Source organism: Chiloscyllium plagiosum, chromosome 30 (genome assembly GCF_004010195.1).
Source record: "Chiloscyllium plagiosum isolate BGI_BamShark_2017 chromosome 30, ASM401019v2, whole genome shotgun sequence".
NCBI lineage: Eukaryota > Metazoa > Chordata > Chondrichthyes > Orectolobiformes > Hemiscylliidae > Chiloscyllium > Chiloscyllium plagiosum.
This window is the reverse complement of record NC_057739.1, coordinates 35,939,846-35,960,257: the sequence shown is the minus strand read 5'-3', so window position 1 is coordinate 35,960,257 and position 20,412 is coordinate 35,939,846. Positions and strand designations below refer to the sequence as shown.

The 20,412-nt window shown below is 38.1% G+C and overlaps 2 protein-coding genes across 3 annotated transcripts in view; both read left to right on the top strand.

Moving 5' to 3' along the window:
• lrrc8aa (leucine rich repeat containing 8 VRAC subunit Aa) overlaps positions 1–3,755 on the top strand; it is a 55,277-nt gene extending 51,522 nt beyond the window's left edge. For both annotated transcript variants that reach the window (XM_043720370.1, XM_043720371.1), the window contains exon 3: positions 369–3,755. In XM_043720370.1, the coding sequence (XP_043576305.1) occupies positions 369–644 (276 nt within the window). In that variant the 3' untranslated portion in view covers positions 645–3,755. The remainder of the gene's footprint in view (positions 1–368) is intronic.
• LOC122564911 (volume-regulated anion channel subunit LRRC8D-like) overlaps positions 1–18,828 on the top strand; it is an 84,781-nt gene extending 65,953 nt beyond the window's left edge. The window contains exon 3 of the mRNA XM_043720369.1: positions 15,973–18,828. Coding sequence (XP_043576304.1) covers positions 15,975–18,470 — 2,496 coding nt within the window. The 5' untranslated portion in view covers positions 15,973–15,974 and the 3' untranslated portion in view covers positions 18,471–18,828. The remainder of the gene's footprint in view (positions 1–15,972) is intronic.
• Positions 18,829–20,412: the final 1,584 nt, after the last annotated feature.

Below are 20,412 nucleotides of genomic sequence, written 5' to 3'. Positions count from 1 at the left end.
TTGGATGATTGGAGATGTGTGCTATAAAATGGATATAATGGAAATATTACATTTCTCTACATTGATTTTTGAATATTCTGTGTATGCATAAAACTCAAGAACCAAATATTGGCATAAATTTGTAATGGATTTGCTAGAGGATATTGAATGTTTAATTATATATCTTCTGTTCTGTAGCCAGTGTGAAAATTACTTCCTCCAAATTTCTAATGTTTGTTATATAAATCAAAACTTGGAGAGTTCACAAAAATGTCTTTGGTATTCTCTGAATTAACAAGTATTTTCTTAATAAATGCTACTTCAGCCAGTAGTTAAAATATTTAACATTTTTGTTCTGCATCTTTTGTTTTCCCCCGCCATATCTGCAGATTGAAACCCTGCCACCTGAACTCTTTCAATGTCGTAAACTCCGAACTCTAAACCTAGGGAATAACTGCCTGATATCACTGCCTTCACGGGTTGGTGAGCTGACGAGCTTAACACAGCTGGAGCTTCGGGGAAACAGACTGGAATGTCTCCCTGTGGAGCTAGGAGAATGTCGATTGCTGAAACGAAGTGGCCTTGTGGTGGAGGATGATCTCTTCAATACACTCCCATCTGAGGTTAAGGAACAACTGTGGCGAGCAGACAAGGAACAAGCCTGAATATTGTAAGGGGGAAATATCCATTCTTGCCAAGTTGTCAGCCAATTTTGAGGCCTGCTGTACTGTAATGATTGAGCAGATCTCCTATTGGGTACATAAAGGAAATATGTCTTGTTTTCTGTTCCAGGAACTGGTGCTGTCCAAATGGAGCAGAACAATAGACAAAATGGAATGCCTGCCAGTAACTAAAAGAATAATTTAAAGAAGTAGCTGGTTTAAATATCTTAACACAATTAGTATCTCTGCTTTAATGAATCACAAAAAGCTAATATGTTCATAGCCATGGCCTGTCAACAGACTAAAATTGCCAATACCTTGTTATTTATTAATTAAGCTGGTACTGTATGAGGGACCGGTACTGTATCTGCCCCAAAGAGGCAGTACAAACTTTGCATGAATATTTTGAGAAAAAGAAGTCCCTTTTGATCATCGTAGGCCAAATAAAATGCTAGTTTCTCATCAAGCTGATTTTCTTTTAAGTTTAGCATGGTGATTGAACTGAACTCTCAATTCCACGTCCTTTCCATCAATCCCTTCCAAACAGAACAGAACACTACTCAATTATCTTGAGTTTTGCTGGGCAAAAGATTTGAGGAGAGGATGGGGTTGCTTTCATGACAGGTCTTTTGCAGATGTATGCAATATTCTAAGAGGAGTGAGTACTGAACTTTAGGGACTGTTTGGTCAGGTTTTTTTATAAAAAGTGTTAAATAGCTAAAGCTTAGTTTTTTTAAAGAAAAGTTCAATTTAATTAAGTTGTTGGAGCACTTCCTTCATTTAAAAAAAACTGAGGAAATAGAGCCTATTTTCCATGACACATGTAACTGTGCTTCAAAAATACTTCGAATTACAATACTGAAGATAAGGTATAAACATGAGAAATGTTCCTTCACTCAAATTTGAGAAAAGAGACAAGTTAATTTCTAATTTTTATTGTAAATCAAAAGCCATTTAACTTTGGGTAATGTGGCACAGGTTCAGAACCTCGTTTGCGCTTAACAGCTGATTTCAACAGCCTAAGTAAGGAAATGGGTTGGGGATGGGAAGTGGAAGAGTGGTGCAGGATGTACTACTGAAGGGACAGGAGTGATGAAATGGAGTTGAGGGTTCCCACTCCTGTTTACCCATCAGTGACCCCTGCTGGAAATGCATTTGTATGGACCACAGTTATGAATGGAATTGGGCTTAGTTGGGATGCCTTTGTGGACATCTAGCCTGCTATGATTGTCAGGGTTAGACTAATATGATTGTCAAGGTTCATTAGGGGAACAATGGGTATTTGGAGATGATAACCAGAAACCATTGTACCCTAGCACTTGAACAGTGGAATTTGAAATAGAAATATTCACTTAAGGAGCTTCTAAATATTTTTCTGTGTAAAATATTTCCCTCATCTATAGTATACTGTATCTTTTATGTTCTGTATACTCTCCAGTGGTTAACTTTTATAATATATTGAACCTGCATGCTGCACGGTGGCTGTTTGCCAATGAGAATTGCCCTTACTATCTGATTTCTTACCATTCCACCGTTTAATCCTATTATGTTTTTCTTCTATGCCACTGCTCTTCTAAACTACGTTCTGTGTTTTGCTGGTATCCTGGTTTTGCTGCAGATTTTTGTTTAGATCAAACATCTGTGTTTTGTTGGCTTACCTGCTCATTATCTCGTTGCACCATTGCACCTCTCTACACTTTGCCCCATCCAACCGGAAACTGAACAATGGAATGACATTAAAAAAACAAATAGGCAATATGAAAAAGATCAATTAAAGATGAAAGTCAGAGTGAGAAGAGGGCAGAAGAAGTATTGAGAAGCAAGTAGGATATCAAAGGCATATAGGGAAAAGGAATAATTTTTCTTCAAAAATTCATAATCAGTCAGTCAGTTTTTTTTAAAGAGAGGTAGTTAGCAATTTGGGAGGGATCCACATAAACATCCCTGAAATACTATGCAGCCATTTGTGATTTTCCTGTATTTTTTTGTTCCTTTTGCAAACATTCACACAGTTTTCTTTCTTCCAATTCATTGTGATTATGTGAGTACTATCCTGGCTGGTACATTGATAATACATGGATTATAAGAATACTTGGCATAATATTTGGAAGAAATGGCATTTGGAGCACTGGGTGGCCTTGGATTAGCAGGCCTGTCATCTAAGGTACCTAGGTTCAAATCCACCCAGAAATAATGGGAACAAAGTATCTTCTGTCTGCTTGCCCTTTGGATGGTTTCCAGTAGACATGGGCTGACTATATATACATTCAATGGCATACTAATTGGCAATGCCACATTGATAGGCATGGGTTGGAAAAATGTCCACACTGTTCAAGTCATAGTGTTCTACCAAGGCTGGAGCAAAGTAAAGGGAACTTTATGATTTTTAAAGAAATGCCTGACTTGCAGCAGCTTGATACTGATGCGAAGATAACCCAACCAGGGTAAAGGAAAGACAGATCTTCATTGTTGCTTCTGTTTTAATGTTTTCTTAAGAAACTGTAGATGCTAAGTTTCTATTTTTGTTAATGCCCAAATTACTGAAAATGTTGCAATTGTCCCATTTACTCACTCGAAAGAAATATTGCCGTGTGCTTTGAATGAGATTGACCTGCCTTGTACCCAAGTTGGATGCTGTATATGATTTAATTATTTCTTAATTGTCATTAATGCTAAGACTTCAGTTCTGTATCCTCAGGGGTGATAAAGCCTCAAACTAGTAGCAACACTTTTCTCAGGTTTGTTATTTTGATTGTTTGGATTATTACATGTGTAAGTGACTGTGTAACTATACTAGTTTACTTACACATTTATTCAAAGTAGTAGAAAGTATTACCTAAAGACATGAAATAGGCTTTATTCACAATTTTCATGTTGAAAATCTACTTTTATTTCTCTTTACATGTAACCAGAAATGTTGTTAATTTCATGTCTTAACAGCCCTATTTTAAAGCTGCAGTGTTTTTCGATGGTCAGCATCTCAATTGAAATGTCATAAGATATCTCAGTAATAAGCCCATCCATTTAGAATTTACCTCTTGTCAGAATGGTAAAATCTGGCATTTTTACCTACAGAAGTTGAATTGCTAGGAATAAATTGTAAACTTATTCATATTCTGTTGTGTTGTAATTATTTGTGTGTTTTATTTGGATAATTATTCAACTACAATTGGAAACAGGTGTAATTCGCCTCTTGCATATGCTTCAGTATTAATTTTTCTTATCCACCCTTTTCGTTTCTTTCACAGCTCTCTCTCTTCCCAGCCCACCTCTTTCATCCCTCTCTCTCTTCCCCACATACCTATTACTTCCCTCTCACTCTTTACCCCCATTTCTTTGCATATGTGCAAAACCAAATAGGAAACAACATTTATTTATTGTCTCATTAAAAAAAAACATTATTAATGAAAGGATTACTAATTAATGCCAAAATGACTTTCTGACCTTTTTGGCTCCAAGACGGAAATATTAAAAAAATTTACATTGTGTTTATACTTTTTAAAAGAAAGAGTGGGTCTACAGTGTGTTCCTAAATTTAACATGAATAATTAAAAGATGAATTCCTATATTCCACACTAATCTTACAAATAAATTTGTTAGTCATCTGTCCATTACCATTGAAAAGAATTAATAAGCATCAAGAATGTACAAAATATGCAATTTCAGATTAGATATATTACAAATATGTATAATAAATAGCTATGTAAATCTGTGTGTAAATTATAAAATTGTATAAAGTAATGTGCAAATCATTAGAAGTAAATGTGATTTTCACTGTAATCTTATTCTCCTTATAGCATATGTACACTCACCATTTACTTTAGTGATGCATATTACTGCACATTATTGCTGCTCTGACCGTTTTTAAATGTCTTAGTTTCTAATGCTGTTGCTTGCCTCCACACATACTCACTTACCAGGTAACATGGCTAAATTAACTCCCTGCTCCTCCCACCCCTCTCTGTAGCCAATGATATCTGGGAAAATGTCATTGACCTACAGTTAACCAATAAGGTTAAGATTCTAGATACATGTTCAAGTTTAGAGAATTCTGTCCATAAAGAAGAGAACTTGTATTTATATGATGTCTTACCATCTCTTTAAAATGTCCAAAGAAGCTTTACAACTGTTGGAACAGTAATTCAATTAAAGTAAGGTGAATAAATATACAAATAATAAAAGCATGAATGTCCAGATAATGAGTGGAACTTGCAACTTCATGGGAGTGCCCGAGATTATCAATCGACCATGATATACCATTCTTATTTGTCCTTCTATTGACTTCGTATTATGAAGAATTAAGTATAAATCTGTAGATGTAAATCTAATTTTTTTTCTGCAATGTCTCCAGCATCATTTGACTCTCTCTAGTTTACCTTGTTATTGAAGCATGTTACTGCACATTGTCACTGCCCTGTCTTCTGATATTAATTTGCTGGGGAGGGAAGATGTTGGCTGAACAAAGGAAAACTGCATGTTTTTTGAAATCTGCTATGGATTTATTTTTGTCAACTTAAACATTATTCATGAGACAATGTGCCCAGGTCCATCATGATACTTGAATCCACAGTCTCTGACTCCAATGACAGCTGTGTTAAAAGCTAAGCCAAAAACTTAAATTTTTTTCTTTACTGGTGATTGACCTACTGCATGGTTTTTAATGTTGGATGGATGAGCATATCAGATGGAAATCAATTTTTAATAATGGGAAAGTGTGTGGGGAAACAAATACAAAATTAGAAAGCAGATAAATAAAGTGACAAGTACACTTGAGTAAATCCATAGTTAAATGTTGGCTGTGTGGACAAAAAGAGGAGAAAGTGAGGACTGCAGATGCTGGAGATCAGAGCTGAAAATGTGTTGCTGGAAAAGCGCAGCAGGTCAGGCAGCATCCAGGGAACAGGAGAATCGACGTTTCGGGCATAAGCCCTTCAGGAATGAGGAAAGTTTGTCCAGCAGGCTAAGATAAAAGGTAGGGAGGAGGGACTTGGGGGAGGGGCGTTGGAAATGTGATTGTTGGAAAGAGGTCAAGGTGAGGGTGATAGATCAGACTGGGGTGGGGGCGGAGAGGTCAGGAAGAAGATTGCAGGTTAGGAAGGCGGTGCTGAATTCGATGGATTTGACTGAGACAAGGTGGGTGGAGGGGAAATGAGGAAACTGGTGAAATCCGAGTTCATCCCTTGTGGTTGGAGGGTTCCTAGGCGGAAGATGAGGCGCTCTTCCTCCAACCGTCGTGTTGTTGTGGCCCCAGTACATCTGTAAAACTGATGAAGCTACTATGTAGTTATTACTATTACTTAAGGCAATTTAAATGTGTGATGACTTCAGACGGCTGAGTTATAAGAAAAGTGATGGCAATTAAAAAGGAGAAACATGCACTGGTAGACATAAAGAATAGAATTCCATACTTCATTTGCCAACTTGGTTGGGTTAATTGTTTCATTGTGGTGCTGTATAACATTAACTAGTGAAAGATAGAATAATTCTTAAACAAACAATGAATACTGGAGAAACTTAGAAGGTCTGTGAGCATCTGTGGAGTGAGAAAAACAGCTCACATTTTGAGTCTGGATGACTTCTTTAGAATTTCTTTATTCGAATAATGTTGTTAATGTTAGCAAATATGATTTACCAGATCTTTTTCTCCATTCTAACATGGCAACATCTTATAAATGAGGCATAATTTTCTCTGTGGTATACATGTTTTCAGGTTCAATATTGTTTTAAATTATTCATTTTAAGTTGTACAGTATTCATTGCAAGGCCAGTGGGAACACCATGGAGTAATTTAGATGGAAATTGAAGAGCTTTTAAGAGCAACTAAAATTCCAAGAATCTAGGTTTTGCTTTAATTGGATACTAGTTTTGAATCACAATTCATGCTGAGTTAGCTAATATCAGGAAAACATACCTAAAAATATTAACATACATACTGTACTTGGTCTCTCCCTGGACCAGGGAGGGAAAATGCCAACTGATGCTTCTGCTCCTGTTTATTATCTAGGGCTTCCAATTGGAAAGTGAGTATGTGTGGACATGAGTAGTAACATGAATAAATTTGGCTAATGCCTGTCTTCTGTAAGCAAATGTCTCTCCTGTATCACTGTCTAGGCTTTCATTTGAAAAAAAGCCAGTAGGCTGAGATATTAGAAGTCTACCCACAGTCACTGAACTTTACAGCCATTGGCAGGAAAGATTGGCAATGAAAGCAAATGTTATTTGAGATATGGCGAATGGCTAATGATCAATGAGTTATGAATGTACATAGATAAGTGTGCACATACAAAGATTGGCTTTAAATTGACTTATTTCTAAACAATGTTTTTCAATTTCTTCTCCTTTCTGGCATTTGGTTCTACGATGGGTAACTCAGTCTCTGGTACATTGTGCAAGGTATTATTTATTTTAAAATTGTTCTGGAAGTGTGGAAGCTGTAACACATTCATTGCTGGTTTCTAGTTAACCTTGAGAGAGTACTGGTGAGTTAAAGAGTCATACAACATGCCAACAGACTGTTCGATCCAATTAGTCCATGCCGACCATGTTTCTAGATTAAACTAGTCCTATTTGCCTGCGCTTGGTCCATATCCCTCCAAACCTTTCCTATTCATGAACTTATCCAAATGTCTTTCAAATGTTGTAACTGTATTTGCATCCACCACTTTCTCTATCAGTTCATTCTGCATGCTAACCACTCTCTGTGTTTAAAAAAAAGGCCTGCTTGTCCTTGTTAAATGTTTCTCCTCTCACCTTTTAAAAATATGTCGCCTACTATTGAACCTGCCACCCCACCCCAGGGAAAAGACCCAACCTACCCCTCATGATTTTTAAAGACTCATTAAGACCACCCATCAACCTCCTATGCTCCAGTGAAAAAAGTCCAAGAATTTCCAGTCTATTTTTTTAACTCAAACCCTCTATTCCTGGCAACAATTCCTGGCAATACATGCTGAAGATGCTCATGCAATGTTGTGTAGTGAACTCCAGGTATTTAGCCCAGCAATGATGAAAGGAACAGGAATAAATGTACAAATTGAAAGCGTGTGGTTTGGTGAGAAACTTGGAGTGATGTTCCCATGGTTTGGTGCACTTCTCTTGTTTCAGAGGTTGAAAGCCTAAGTCAAAATATGAAAATTGCTTATCTTTTATATGTGTCATGAAAATGATCATCTGCAGGCATTTCAACCTAAATCAGTATAGTGGCCAATCTTGAATTTTTTTTTTGCATCTGGTATCTTAATGTATGCACTTCCAACAAGAACTTAGTGTTGAAACTCAAGCCAATTTTTGCCTCCATAATTCTGGATGAGACACCCACTCTACCATATTAACTGAGATGAACTAGTTTAGTATTGGCCTGGAATTAAGTTAGTAACCTTTCTGTTCTATATATTTCAGCTGCTCAAGCACACCTCCATTGACCACCAGGAATTTGATTTATCATTGTTGATGAATAGGAAGTTCTTTTTTCTTTAAAGCTGTGAATTTGGGAATTGACCTTCAAGGCAAATCCTGACAGGCTTCTTTTGTGCTGTACTCATTTAGGGGATGTAGATGTGGGTGTCACTGGCTGGGACAGCATTTATTGCTCAACTCTTATTGCCCTAAAGAAGGTCATGCTGCTCTGCTCCAGTTCTTTGTGTGCAGGTACACACTGTGCTGTTAAGAAGGGAGTTTCAGTATTTTAACCCAGCAACACTGAATTAACTAATTACTTAAAATTTGAATTATGAAAATACTGTTTACATTTGTAAAAATCCATGAAAAAATGTTTTCTTTAAATAATAACCAGAACTAAATGCAAATCTGAAAATAAAGAACGTTTTAAATCTAGTAATCTTTGAAACAATTTGTCACATTTCTCAAAATGGTCACAAAGCATTTCAAGTTGAATAGTTTTGAAGGTTGATCAGATTTCACTTCATTGACTTTGTCAGTGAAAAGAAAACTTTTCCCTTCAATGTAAAACTCTTTGATAGCTGTTACTAAGAAGCACCCCTAAAAATGCAAATATCTGAAACAGGAGGACAGCAAAATTGGGAGAAGAGATGGAGATAGCCAAAGAAATAAAAAGCCAGTGTTAAATAAAAGGAATTGCTTTTTAATCTTCAATAAATTGAGTAGTCATATAATTTGTGTGTGTAAATTTAATTTAGTGTGTTACATATAACTCATCTGTCTTGGCAAACTGCAATTGATCTACTTTCTCATTAATCCCTAAGGCACCTTATTATAACATTGTTGCACATTTTTACAAAATTACAAATGTTCAAATGTTGTACCTTTTGTGTTTATGTGCAATAGTCTAGGGTCCTATGATGACAGGTCTCTATCTGGAATGCTGATTTATTTCTGTTTCCAGATGTACATACATGTGCTGCTCTTTACTCCTATGTCCTGGGCAATTCATAAATCATTCTTCCAACTTTTTCAAATGTGGCTGGTGCTGAGGCTAGTTTTTTTAAATTTGATTTGAAACTGAAAACTTTCCATGGTATTGAATGATTCATTACAAAAATTCAAAATTTGCTCTTGACTTCACTGCATAGCCTTAACATTAAAGAATCGTTTGGCCATTACTGTGAGAACCAAAGTCAAAATACTGGTACTGTCCTCTCAAAAATATCCACGTGAAAGTGCAGTAATTGTTGACATTACTGTGTCTATGATGGATACATGTTGTTATATTTGCAGAAATCCTTTCAGTTTTATCCACAATTGTCCATAACTAAATGTATATTGGTGGATTGCCATTGACATCAAATGTCTCCTCTAACTCCCCACACACCACTGAAATCCTCCGTTTATGCATTTACCAATTTTGAGTCCAATTTGCACAAACTCCCAACTCAACTGGAACTCAGTTGCCTGAATTCTAGTTAAAACTAAGTTCTTTCCATTTAATTGCTGTTGTCCTTGCTGACACATCACCCCCAAAGTCATTGTCCTCCTCTACAAATCCTTTCAAACTCAAACACTTTGTCTTATTACCTTCTTCCTACTTCTCAGTTTTACTCCTCTAAAATGAAGCTCTATTCCATCCCATATAGTGGCGGGTTTAAATCTTTGTATCGTAATATCAAGAAGTAACTTGAGTAAACTTTAGTATCGGAACTCTGAAGCATTTCCTGAAATTTAAGGTACAACTTGATTTTTTTTTTCTCTCCTCAATGTAATCAACTTAGTACATAGATGAATTTTAGGTGATATTTTTCAGAGGGTATGAAAGGTTTTCAGAGGGTGTATGGACCATGATTCCATTTGCTGGCAATTTTTTAAGCTTTGAATTATCACTGGGAAAGTAAAATGGTAAATCAGGATAACTTCATGCTGAGGGTCATTAGTATATTAAGATATGAAGAAATAGTAACAGTCAAAAAATTAGTACTGCCACAGTCACACATTTTCATTACATGTTTTAGGATTTATCAAACCATGTGGTGATGATATCATTTTTTTTAAACAATGTCTTTTATGATAAAAGAAAAATTAGACAGTTATTGAGGATGTTGCTCAAAGTGGAACTGAGCTAACTCAATATTTCAGGATTGATGTTTTACTGCATTATATATATAATATATGCATTTACCACAGAAATGTTGTTTATTAAAGAGGTTGGGAATAAAAAATACTTACTTTTGAGTTCCATGTATATTTTGACAATGTTGGCCAAAGCAGATTTTACAAAGATCATTTCATTTTGTTATCTGAAATGGTGTTAAACTACCTGACTGTATCTTTTGTGTGAACTGTTTTAACTGCTCAAGTCACATTTTTATATTAAAAATTATGCTATTATACAGGAAAGAAGTGTGTATTTATTTTTGACTTTTACAACCTATGTTCTCCTTTTTTGTCATTTTAGGAATCTTAAAGTCTCAATTTCAAATCCCTTGTGGCCTGAAGAATTAATGAGATAAATTTTAGTATTTCTATTTATAGTCACCAATGCTCTTTTTTTTCCACCTTCGATCCATACTATTTTTCTTGAGTCCAAGTGCAGATTGCTCTGGATCATAAATTTCTTTGAACACTATTCATGTCACTCCTAAGCTGGCCCTTGAAGAAACCTTCTTGACTATTGTTTAAAAACAACTTCCCTGCCTCATTATTCTGTTCCCACAAACAGTCCAGACAATCCCACCAGAAAGTGACTGGCTGTGTAAATAGGTAAATGTCAATTATGAATACCTATTCAAACTTTTAAATGAATTAGAGCTTTACATTCTCAGTAGACCACAACAATGAAATGCCTTAGATTGTACTTGAATGCAGTAATGCTTTGGTTTAATAGTAAGAGTTGGTTTAATTTGTTCATTGAGGCATGAAAGGATTTTTAACATTAAACTTCTGACTATTTTACTAATTTGTTAGCATCATTTTACAATGTCATAGAAGTAAATCTTCCTATAATCTGTCACATCTTCTCGATATTTCACTCCCACTGCACCACTGTGAACTTCTTTCCCATTTTCCCACATTAACAATTTAGTGTTGAATATAAGAGTGACTTCATGCTGTTGTTCTCTGCCCATTGTGAATTGTATTGAAATTATCTAAAACAGGCAACAGCCAAAAGAAGCTTTTGTTGTACAAACATGGGCTGTACTTGAAGCTAGATTCCAGTAGTAAAAGACCAGTGACTAACCCATTGTGTCCTTCAATTAAGTTATGACTCTGTCAATGATCTCTTAATTTTGAACTTTTTTAGGAAATAACTCAGATGAAAATGTAATCAGCATATAGAATCCCTACAATGCAAAAGCAGGCCATTCAGCCCTGCAAGTCTACACCGACCCGCAAGCATTCCACCCAATCCATGTAACACTACATTTATATGGCGAATCCACTGTGCCTCACATCTCTGGACACTTTTGCATGGTAGACATTCTATATACTGCTTATATTATTATTCTGTGTGCTTCCCTCTCACTTCACCTGACAAAGGGGCTTCGCTCTGAAAGCTTATGATTTCAAATGAACCTGTTGCACTATAAACTGGTGTGTGATTTCTGACTTTAAAATAGGGGACAGATGGAGTGACCCATATTAGTATCAGGTGTGGAATGCAGTACCTGTAAATGTGATCGAGGCAGGTTCAATGCTCGTTTGAAGAGCAGATATAGGAACAGTGGTCCAAATAGCCTCCTGTGTGATCATGTTTCTGAGAATCCAGGACACAAGCTGTTCTATCTTTCAATCTGTATCGTTCTACTACTACACAAGTTTGGTACACTACAGAACATGGAAAAGTAAAAGATGGTAAAAGCCCATTGAAGTTTTTGTTTTGTTGTCCAGCTCTCATATGATAGCATCTTTTCTGAGCATCTCTAGTTGTCAGTCCCTTAAATCTATGTCAGTCAGAGCTGTTGGATCTATGAGTGTGTTATTATAAATCAGTGACTGGAATACTCCATTTGTTTTTGGTGTGAATGTCTATATTAACTGTGCTGCTCATTAGTGTTGGCTGAGCCTTCTTCCTCTGCTCAACTATTGTGAGCATGTGACCTAGACTGTAAAAGCTTGGAGATCTCTGGTCCAAACCTGTTCCATTTCCTGCCTTTTGCCCTGTAACACTGCACTTTCCCTTTCATGAAAAGCAGGTGAAAGATGAAAGGGAATTGTTTTAAATGAACATAATGACTGTTATTGTATCTCTGGTGAGCTAAGCTTTCCTTTGTAATGAAAAAGAGAGACAAGTTACTATTATAATTTGTTAATAGGTTCTGCAAAGGTGAAGTTGTATGACGACTTAGTGGTAGTTTAAGTCACCACCAAGTTTCCAGTGGTCAGCCACACTGGTGAGAAGACCTATGCACAATGAGACACTTCCCATGAGAAAGAATTGGGAGAAAGCAGATCTACCAAGGACTGTTTCAAAACAAGAAGGTTGGATCATGAAGGAAAAAGCAGGGCTCTCTCCCACCTGTCCTCTTGATCATATATTGTGTTAGTCCCAGCAAATGAAGAGAAAGTCAATAATTTAAGACAGACTTGGACCTTCATCAAAAAAACAGAAAAGTACAAAAGAACATAAACATTCACAAACTCTGGTTAATTCAGCTCAGGCTGAGATAAACATATTTCTGAACTAACAAGAGAGTCAAAGGTTATGGGAGATGGCAGGAAAGCAGAGATGAGACCAAGTTCAAGTTAGCCATGATCTTGTTGAATGATAGAGAAGTTCAATGGACCAAATCACCTACTTCTCTTCCTGATTCTTATTTTCTTATGTCATTGTCATAAAAGGTATTCTAAACACAATAGGTTTTAGAGTGTATTGAAAGTTCTTTGGTAGCTGGCAGAGTTCTTTAGACAACTGCAGACCTATCCTGCTCAATAGTAATTAATAACAATTTATTATAATGCCCTTCATAAAGAAGAACATTTTACAGATATTTGATTAGGAAGAGGAGTACACTGAATCACAGACACAGAAAACTAGAATACCAAAAGTATGTTAAAACAGTATTGAAAAACTCACAAATAAGCATCCAGGTTTTTTTTTAACTGAACAGGGTGAAGGTTGGCCAAACTTGGTGGTTGGACAAAAGGAAGACAAAGATGTGATACTTCCATAGTCAAATAGTCTACCAATATTCATTGTTGAGAAAGATCATAAAAGGCTGTAGGTACCAATAGAATTGTACTTTCATGAGAGTCAATATTCAGGCAAAAACAGAGACAAGAAGGTAAATTATATTTCCAGTTATAATGAATGTACTGATAAATATTTGTTTCACAGTTTAGTATTTATTTACTCATTGATTTATGAAACCAGACATTTTATTAGGGGGTGATATTATCAATGTCAAGTGTTTCCCTTTTCCATACCAGCATTGTTGATAACAGATGTGATTTTAAAGAAATTTTTGTTAATCCAAAGTTTACAAAGAACCCATAATTTATAGATTAGATTGTAATTAATTGTGCTAAATGAATTAAGAATATGGATGACTCTTATCAGATAAGGAATGGAAAAACTGGAGTTTATTGGTTGAAAAGTGCAATAGGTGATACTGCTGTAGAACGTAAACACTAAAGGAATGATTAAATATGACATACAAACAGTTACATTTCAGAACTTAAGTGTCACAGTGTGAAAAAGCTATGCATAGATACTTTAATATTTCAAAGTTTTGTGATTTAAATAAGTTATTCAGATTGTGTCATTAAACAAGGTCTGTGTGGTTGAGAGGACATTGAACCCAAAAAGTTAAGTTAAAGAAATCAACTCTCTCTCCCAGAAGAAACTCAAAGCATATCAACACAAGTTTGTATTTTTGAAGTGTAAAAAGAATTACTTTGTTTCATTTTCAAACAAAAACACTAAGCTGATATCAATAATCAATCCTATCTTAGCTAATGCATTATCAATGATATTTTTATGTAAAAAGAAAACAGTTATCATCTTTGATCCCTGCAGCTAACTCTTATGCATTAGTCACTGGCACCATCAATCCCTTGACACTTACACTGAATCAAACATTGGTGTCCTCTTTAAACCTTAACTGAACCGCTGGGCCCATATTCTCCCCATGACCAAAACCACACACTACCACATCTGTAGTTTCATCTCTACCTCATCTCAGGCTCATCTGCTGCTGAACCCCTCATTGATTTGTTTTGACACCTGTAGATTTTTACTATTCCACTGATCTCCAGGTGGCCTTCATTTTGTACCCAACATAATTTGCTGCTTATCTAGAGTTCTGTTCCTTTATTATAATTCACATTAAGTCCCATTTTCCCACTATCCTCACATTGGTTGACCAATGATTGCTGCATTCATTTTTAAATTCTCATCCTTGAGCCAGATTCCTCCATGGCCTCCTGCTCACTTCCCTACTTCTGTAGCTTTCATGTAACTTGCATCCCTGCAAGATCTTTACACTTCTCCAAGTTTGGCTACCACGCTTCTGAGATTTTCATCAATTCACCATCAGTGCCTGTGTATTCAGTTGTTGAGGCTCTAAGCTATGGAATTATTTCCCTTCACCTCTATGCCTCTCTACATCTCTGACTTCATCTAAGATACTCCTCAAAACCCACATCTTTAACCTAGATTTTGATCACCTGTCTTAGTAGCCCCTTATCAAGTTAGGGGGTTGATTAGTTCAGTTGGCTGGACAGCTGTTTGCAATATACACCTAACAGTGTGGGTGCAATTCCAACACCGACTGAGGTTACCATGAAGGTCAACCTTGCTCCTCTCTTCACGTGTGTTGACCCTCTGGTTAAACCACAAAAAAAACCACTGATTATGCAGCAGCTAAGATCGGATCGATAACTAACCTGCAAGATCCTTAATGTTTGTGTTTGCAAATGAGACAAAGTAGTTATTTTTACTCTTAAAAGAATCACATTTGTGTTGGTATGTTTCTAGAGTTCCTGCTGGGAGAAAGAATTGATTTATTTAACCTAATTTTTGGGTTCAATATCTTCCCAACCATGTGGATCTTGTTTAATGACAGAATCTGAATACCTTGTTTAAATCATATAACTTTGAAATATTGAAGCATACTTTTTTCACTTCTCTGTAATGAGAGAGAGAGCAGGCATAGGGTCTGCTCGCACAATGGTTACTTTACCTTTATCTATCAGGTTCAGTGTTGAATTTTGTTCAGTAACCCTTCTATGGACCACCCAAGATTGTTTTATTATTTTAAGACACACTACATAAATCTAAATTGTTATTGATAGCTGTACCAGGTTTTAAAAAAAATACCAACTAGGCAACATTTGCAAATTTAGATATTGAGAATAAGACTTGCAGTTATATCATCCTTTTCATAATCACTGGACATCTCAAAATGTTTTACAACCAATGAAGAACAGTAGCTTACAATGTTGGCAATGCAACAGCTAATTGGCACACTGGAAACTCCCACAAACAAAACATGAGAATAACCAGATGCTCTGTTTATGTGCTGTTAGATTAGCGATAAGTATTGGCATGGATACAGTGAAGAATTCATTTGCCTTTCTTTGAAATCATGCCTTTGCATCTTTTACATCTACTTGAGAGAATAACTGGGACCTTTGTTTAATGACACATCCAAAATAAAGCACCCCAACAGTACAGCACTCCTTTGGTACGATAATGAAATGCTAGTCTTGATTTTTTTTGTGTTGGGGTTCTGCTGTGGTATTTAACTCTGAGACTCAGCAGGGAAGGAGACAACCACAGTGGGGACAACCAGATTTTTGTTTCTTCATTTCTTTGTGGTTGGTGACAGATTGGTTCATTTTATTCTGTGTTTGACAATCTCCCAATCCAAATTCAAGAATGAATCATAAGACTAATGCGCCTCTTCTTCTGTGTGTTCAGGGATGTTTTCCTTTGAAGAACTTTCTTCAGTGAGCAAAGCCCCTCCATCTTTCCGAATCTTCAAGCCCTGGTGGGACACTTTCATGGATTACCTGGCCGTAATCATGTTGATGATTGCTGTGTTTGGAGGCACTACGCAGATATACAAGGACAAGACAGTCTGTCTGCCAATCCAGGATAATTCCTCAGACAACAGCAGCCGATCTTATCCTGGAGGCAACGCAACCGTGGAAGAGCAAGCTTTTGCTGCCTATAATGTAACAAACATTCGTGACTTCGCTCGGCTTTCACATATAGATGCTGTCTATGCAGTCACCGAGGGCAAAACCAACCTGGACATCCAGCAGTACCGCTACGTCAACCGGGTATGCTACTTCTACGCGGTACCATGGTTTCCCAAATACTTTTCCTACTTCATTTTGGTGCACACAGTGGCCCTGATGATTTGCAGCAACTTCTGGTTTCGGTTCCCAAAGACCAGCTCCAAGATGGAGCACCTGATCTTCATCCTGGAGAAGTGTTTCGAGTCCCCATGGACCTCGGATGTGCTATCCCTGGCCGTGACTGAGCACAGCAGCAATGTCAATGTCAAGACGCAGGAGAAGCGCAAGAGCATGACGGCGAACTTCAAGCCGGTGTCGCCAGGCATCAGGGACTCGAGCCGGGGTGCCACCCGCGACATTCCGGTCATCCAGAGGCAAAACGAGCTGCTGGACAAGAAGGACTGGGAACGGGCCAAGGCTCTGTTCGAGAAGGTGAAGAAATTCCGGCTGCACGTGGAACAAGAGGACACCATCTACAAGCTGTATATGGGTCAACTGCTGTTGAAAACCCTGCAGTGTGTGATCATTCTATGCTATTTTGCTATCTTTGTGGAGGCGGTGTCATTTGACATCATCTGCCGACCTGGTACTGAGAAGGTCACCGGGTATGGAGTCTTCATCTGTACGTTCAGCATCGCCTTCCTACTCCGGAGGCTGTTGCTACTCTATTTGTGCCTGGTGGCCATCTATGTCTTACTGTGCATCCGCACTCTGTTCTGGATCATCCGTACCCCCCTCAAACAGTACTCCTTTGAGAAGAGGGAGAGTCAGTTCAGCGACATCCCCAACGTGAAGAATGACTTTGCCTTCCTGCTGCACCTCATTGACCAGTATGACCCCCTGTACTGTAAACACTTCTCCACCTTCCTGTCTGAGGCCAGCGAGAAGAAGCTCAAGCTGCTGAGCCTGAACAGCGATTGGACAGCGGACAAGGTCAGGCAGCAACTCATCCGGGGCAGCAAGGAGCAGCTGGAACTGCACCTCTTCATGCTCACTGGCATCCCCGAGGCGGTCTACGATGTCACCGAGATCCAGGCCATCAAGATGGAGCTCTGCACCGACATCAACATCAGCACCAAGGTGACCCAGCTCGTCCACCTGGAGGAGCTCCGCATTGTCAACTGCATCGTCACCATCAAACCTGCCGCCCTCTTCTTCCTGGGCAACCAGCTCCACCTGCTCTCTGTTACCTTCTCCGACCACGAGGAGGTGCCTGAGTGGATTGGCAAACTGACCCGCCTTCGAGCCCTCTACCTGATCGGCAATGTCAACGACGGTGACAAGAGGCTGGAGCTCGAGTTCCTGAAGGAGCTGCGCTACCTGAAAATCCTCCAGATCAACAGTAACCTGGTGAAGGTGCCCTTCAACGTGTTGTATGTGGCGCCGCACCTGATCGAGCTATGCATCCTCAACAACAAGAACAAGCTGGAGATGCTGCACAATCTGGGCAGCATGTTCAACCTGGCCCGCCTGGACCTGCAGAACTGCGACCTGGAGATCATCCCGCATGGCATCTTCGGCCTCTCCAACCTGCAGGAACTGAACCTCCAGGGCAATGAGCTTAGTGGGGTCGAGGAGATTGAGAGCCTGCAGCGCCTGCGCAAGTTGTCCTCCTTCAACCTCAGCTTCAACAAAATCAAAGCCATTCCGGATTCAATCAGTTTCATCAGTAGCCTTGAACGTTTCAACGCGTCCAACAATCTGATCGACACTTTGCCGAACAGTATGTTCACTATTCAGAAGCTGCAACACTTAGACATGAGCAACAATCGGCTTGTTGCCATTGCCCCCTCCATCAAGTACCTCAAAAACCTCAAGTACCTCGATTTAAGCTTCAATCGATTGGAAACCTTGCCAGATGAGTTGTTCCAGTGCAAAAAGCTCAAGACCCTGAAGCTGAATAATAACTTACTCTCATCCCTGAGTGGAAAGATCCAGCAGTGCTCCCAACTCATCAGACTGGAGCTGAAAGAAAATTCCCTGGATGAACTCCCAGTGGAGATAACCCAGTGTAGCAAGCTGAAACAGAGCGGCCTGATACTGGATGAATACTTGTTTGAGGCGCTTCCCATGCAAATCAAAATAAGCATCAGTGCTAATCCCGAGCCCGTAAACGAAGTCAGGCTTTTAATTCCCAAAAAGATGTCACATCCTGAATTGGAACACGTTGTATAAAACAAGAAATGTGACCAACGAACCCATAATAATTCAAAAGGAAACACTTGACTACATATTCTGGAAATGTATCGGAACGCAAACAGACTCAGCTCAAATTAAAAATTACTTCACAATTTTGTGTTAGAACATATTACAGTGTGGCCAAACCTGTCAAATCGTGAATAATAAAATAAGAATTTGCCATTTCTGTATGTTATGCAACTAATATGAAACAGGACATAACCCAATCGATGCCATTGAGATTCATAATTAATTGTTGGTGAAATTCTGAACAAAATGCTTCCTGGAACATTTTAGTTTATACAGGCTAGTCACAGTTGAACACAAATACACCGAATAAAATTTTAAAGAAGAACATGCATTTTTTTTCTGGGCTTGAGGTATAATTTGTATTTGAACAATAATCACTAATCACACATTTCAAATTATTAAAAGTAGTATTAAGGTATCTAATTTCAGTGCAAAGTTGTGTCTGTTTCACAAAGATGTTCTACTTGCAGGATAACTCAGGACACAAATACTAATCGATTCCTAAGGTGGGGCAGCAGGAGGTTTCTAACACCAGATGAGTTTTACATGGTGTGGAGTACTACTCCAGTCAGCAATGCACTAGATGTAAAAGGACTCATACACTGCTCTCAAAACATATAAAAATTAACAAAAAAAAGTGCTGGAGAAACTCAGCAAATCTGGCAGTATATGTTGAGACAGAAACGTAATTAAACTTTGAGTCCAGTGCGACTCTTCTGGAGAAACTTTAATATCCATATTAATCATCTGAGTTGGTTACCTGTATCCTACAGATGGGGTTAGCTCAATTGTTCTCAGTAGCTGGGTTGCAATGAAGAGTGATACTGAAGCTTAGTTTCAAATCCAACACTGGCAGAAGGACACTTCTTCCCAACCTCTCCCCTTGCCTGAGCTGTGATGACCCTCAGCTTAACCCACCGCCAGTCATTTCTCTCTCTAATGAGAGAGCAGCCCTGTGCTCTGGTAGGTCTATGGCACATTTGGGAGTCAGTAGCTCAGCGTCTGGAACTATGGCAACTTTACCTAACCTCCGACAGGTAGTCATTGCATCCCTAAATCAGCCTTCTCAAAAATGGCTTGGGGGCAGAATGAATTTCACAGAGCAACATGTTAAATTCCAGCCCACCCTCCTCTAGTCCAGACCCATTGGCACTTTGAAAATTCTGCCATCCTTCATTGCTTTGTATGTCTCACTAACCCTCCCTTGCGCCCCCCCATCTTTTGCCATTTGATCTCTATTACCCTCAGTCCTATCACAGATTTTCAGTTTTGGCTTTTTCCCTCTCTCCCTCCTTCGCTTACATATTACCCATTACATGTTCTGATGAAGGGATAAGACATCTAAAACACAAACTTTGTTTCGCTCTCCACAGAAGCTACCAAACCTGTTCACCATTTCCAACGTTTTCTATGTTTATCTAAGATTTCCAGAATCAGCAGTATTTTGCTTTTGTAGTATATATGTTGTCATTGGTACCTTTTTTTCCCTAGGGAAAGATGTACAAATATAGTATAATGTGGAAATATTTGAAATTGTCCATTTTAGCAAGAGAAATAAAAAAGAAATATATTATCCAAATGGTAAGTGTTTATACAGCTCTGAGATGCTGAGGGATCTGGGTGTCCGGATTCGTGAATTGCAAATTCATTGGATGAAGTTTAGCAAAGGTTTACTGGACTAACACCTGGAATGGATATTGTCTTGTAAGGAAATGTTAATGAGTAAATTAGTAAGTTCAGAGTAAGAGTAACAAATGAAAATCCTGAGGGGTCTTGACAGGTTGGATGTGGAGAGAGTTTTTTTTCCCCCTTTTAAAGAGTTCAGAACTCAGGGTCACTTAAAAAAATCAGAAGTTGCCCATTTAAAACAGAGATGAGACAAAATCTTTTATTTCAGTGAGTTATGAAT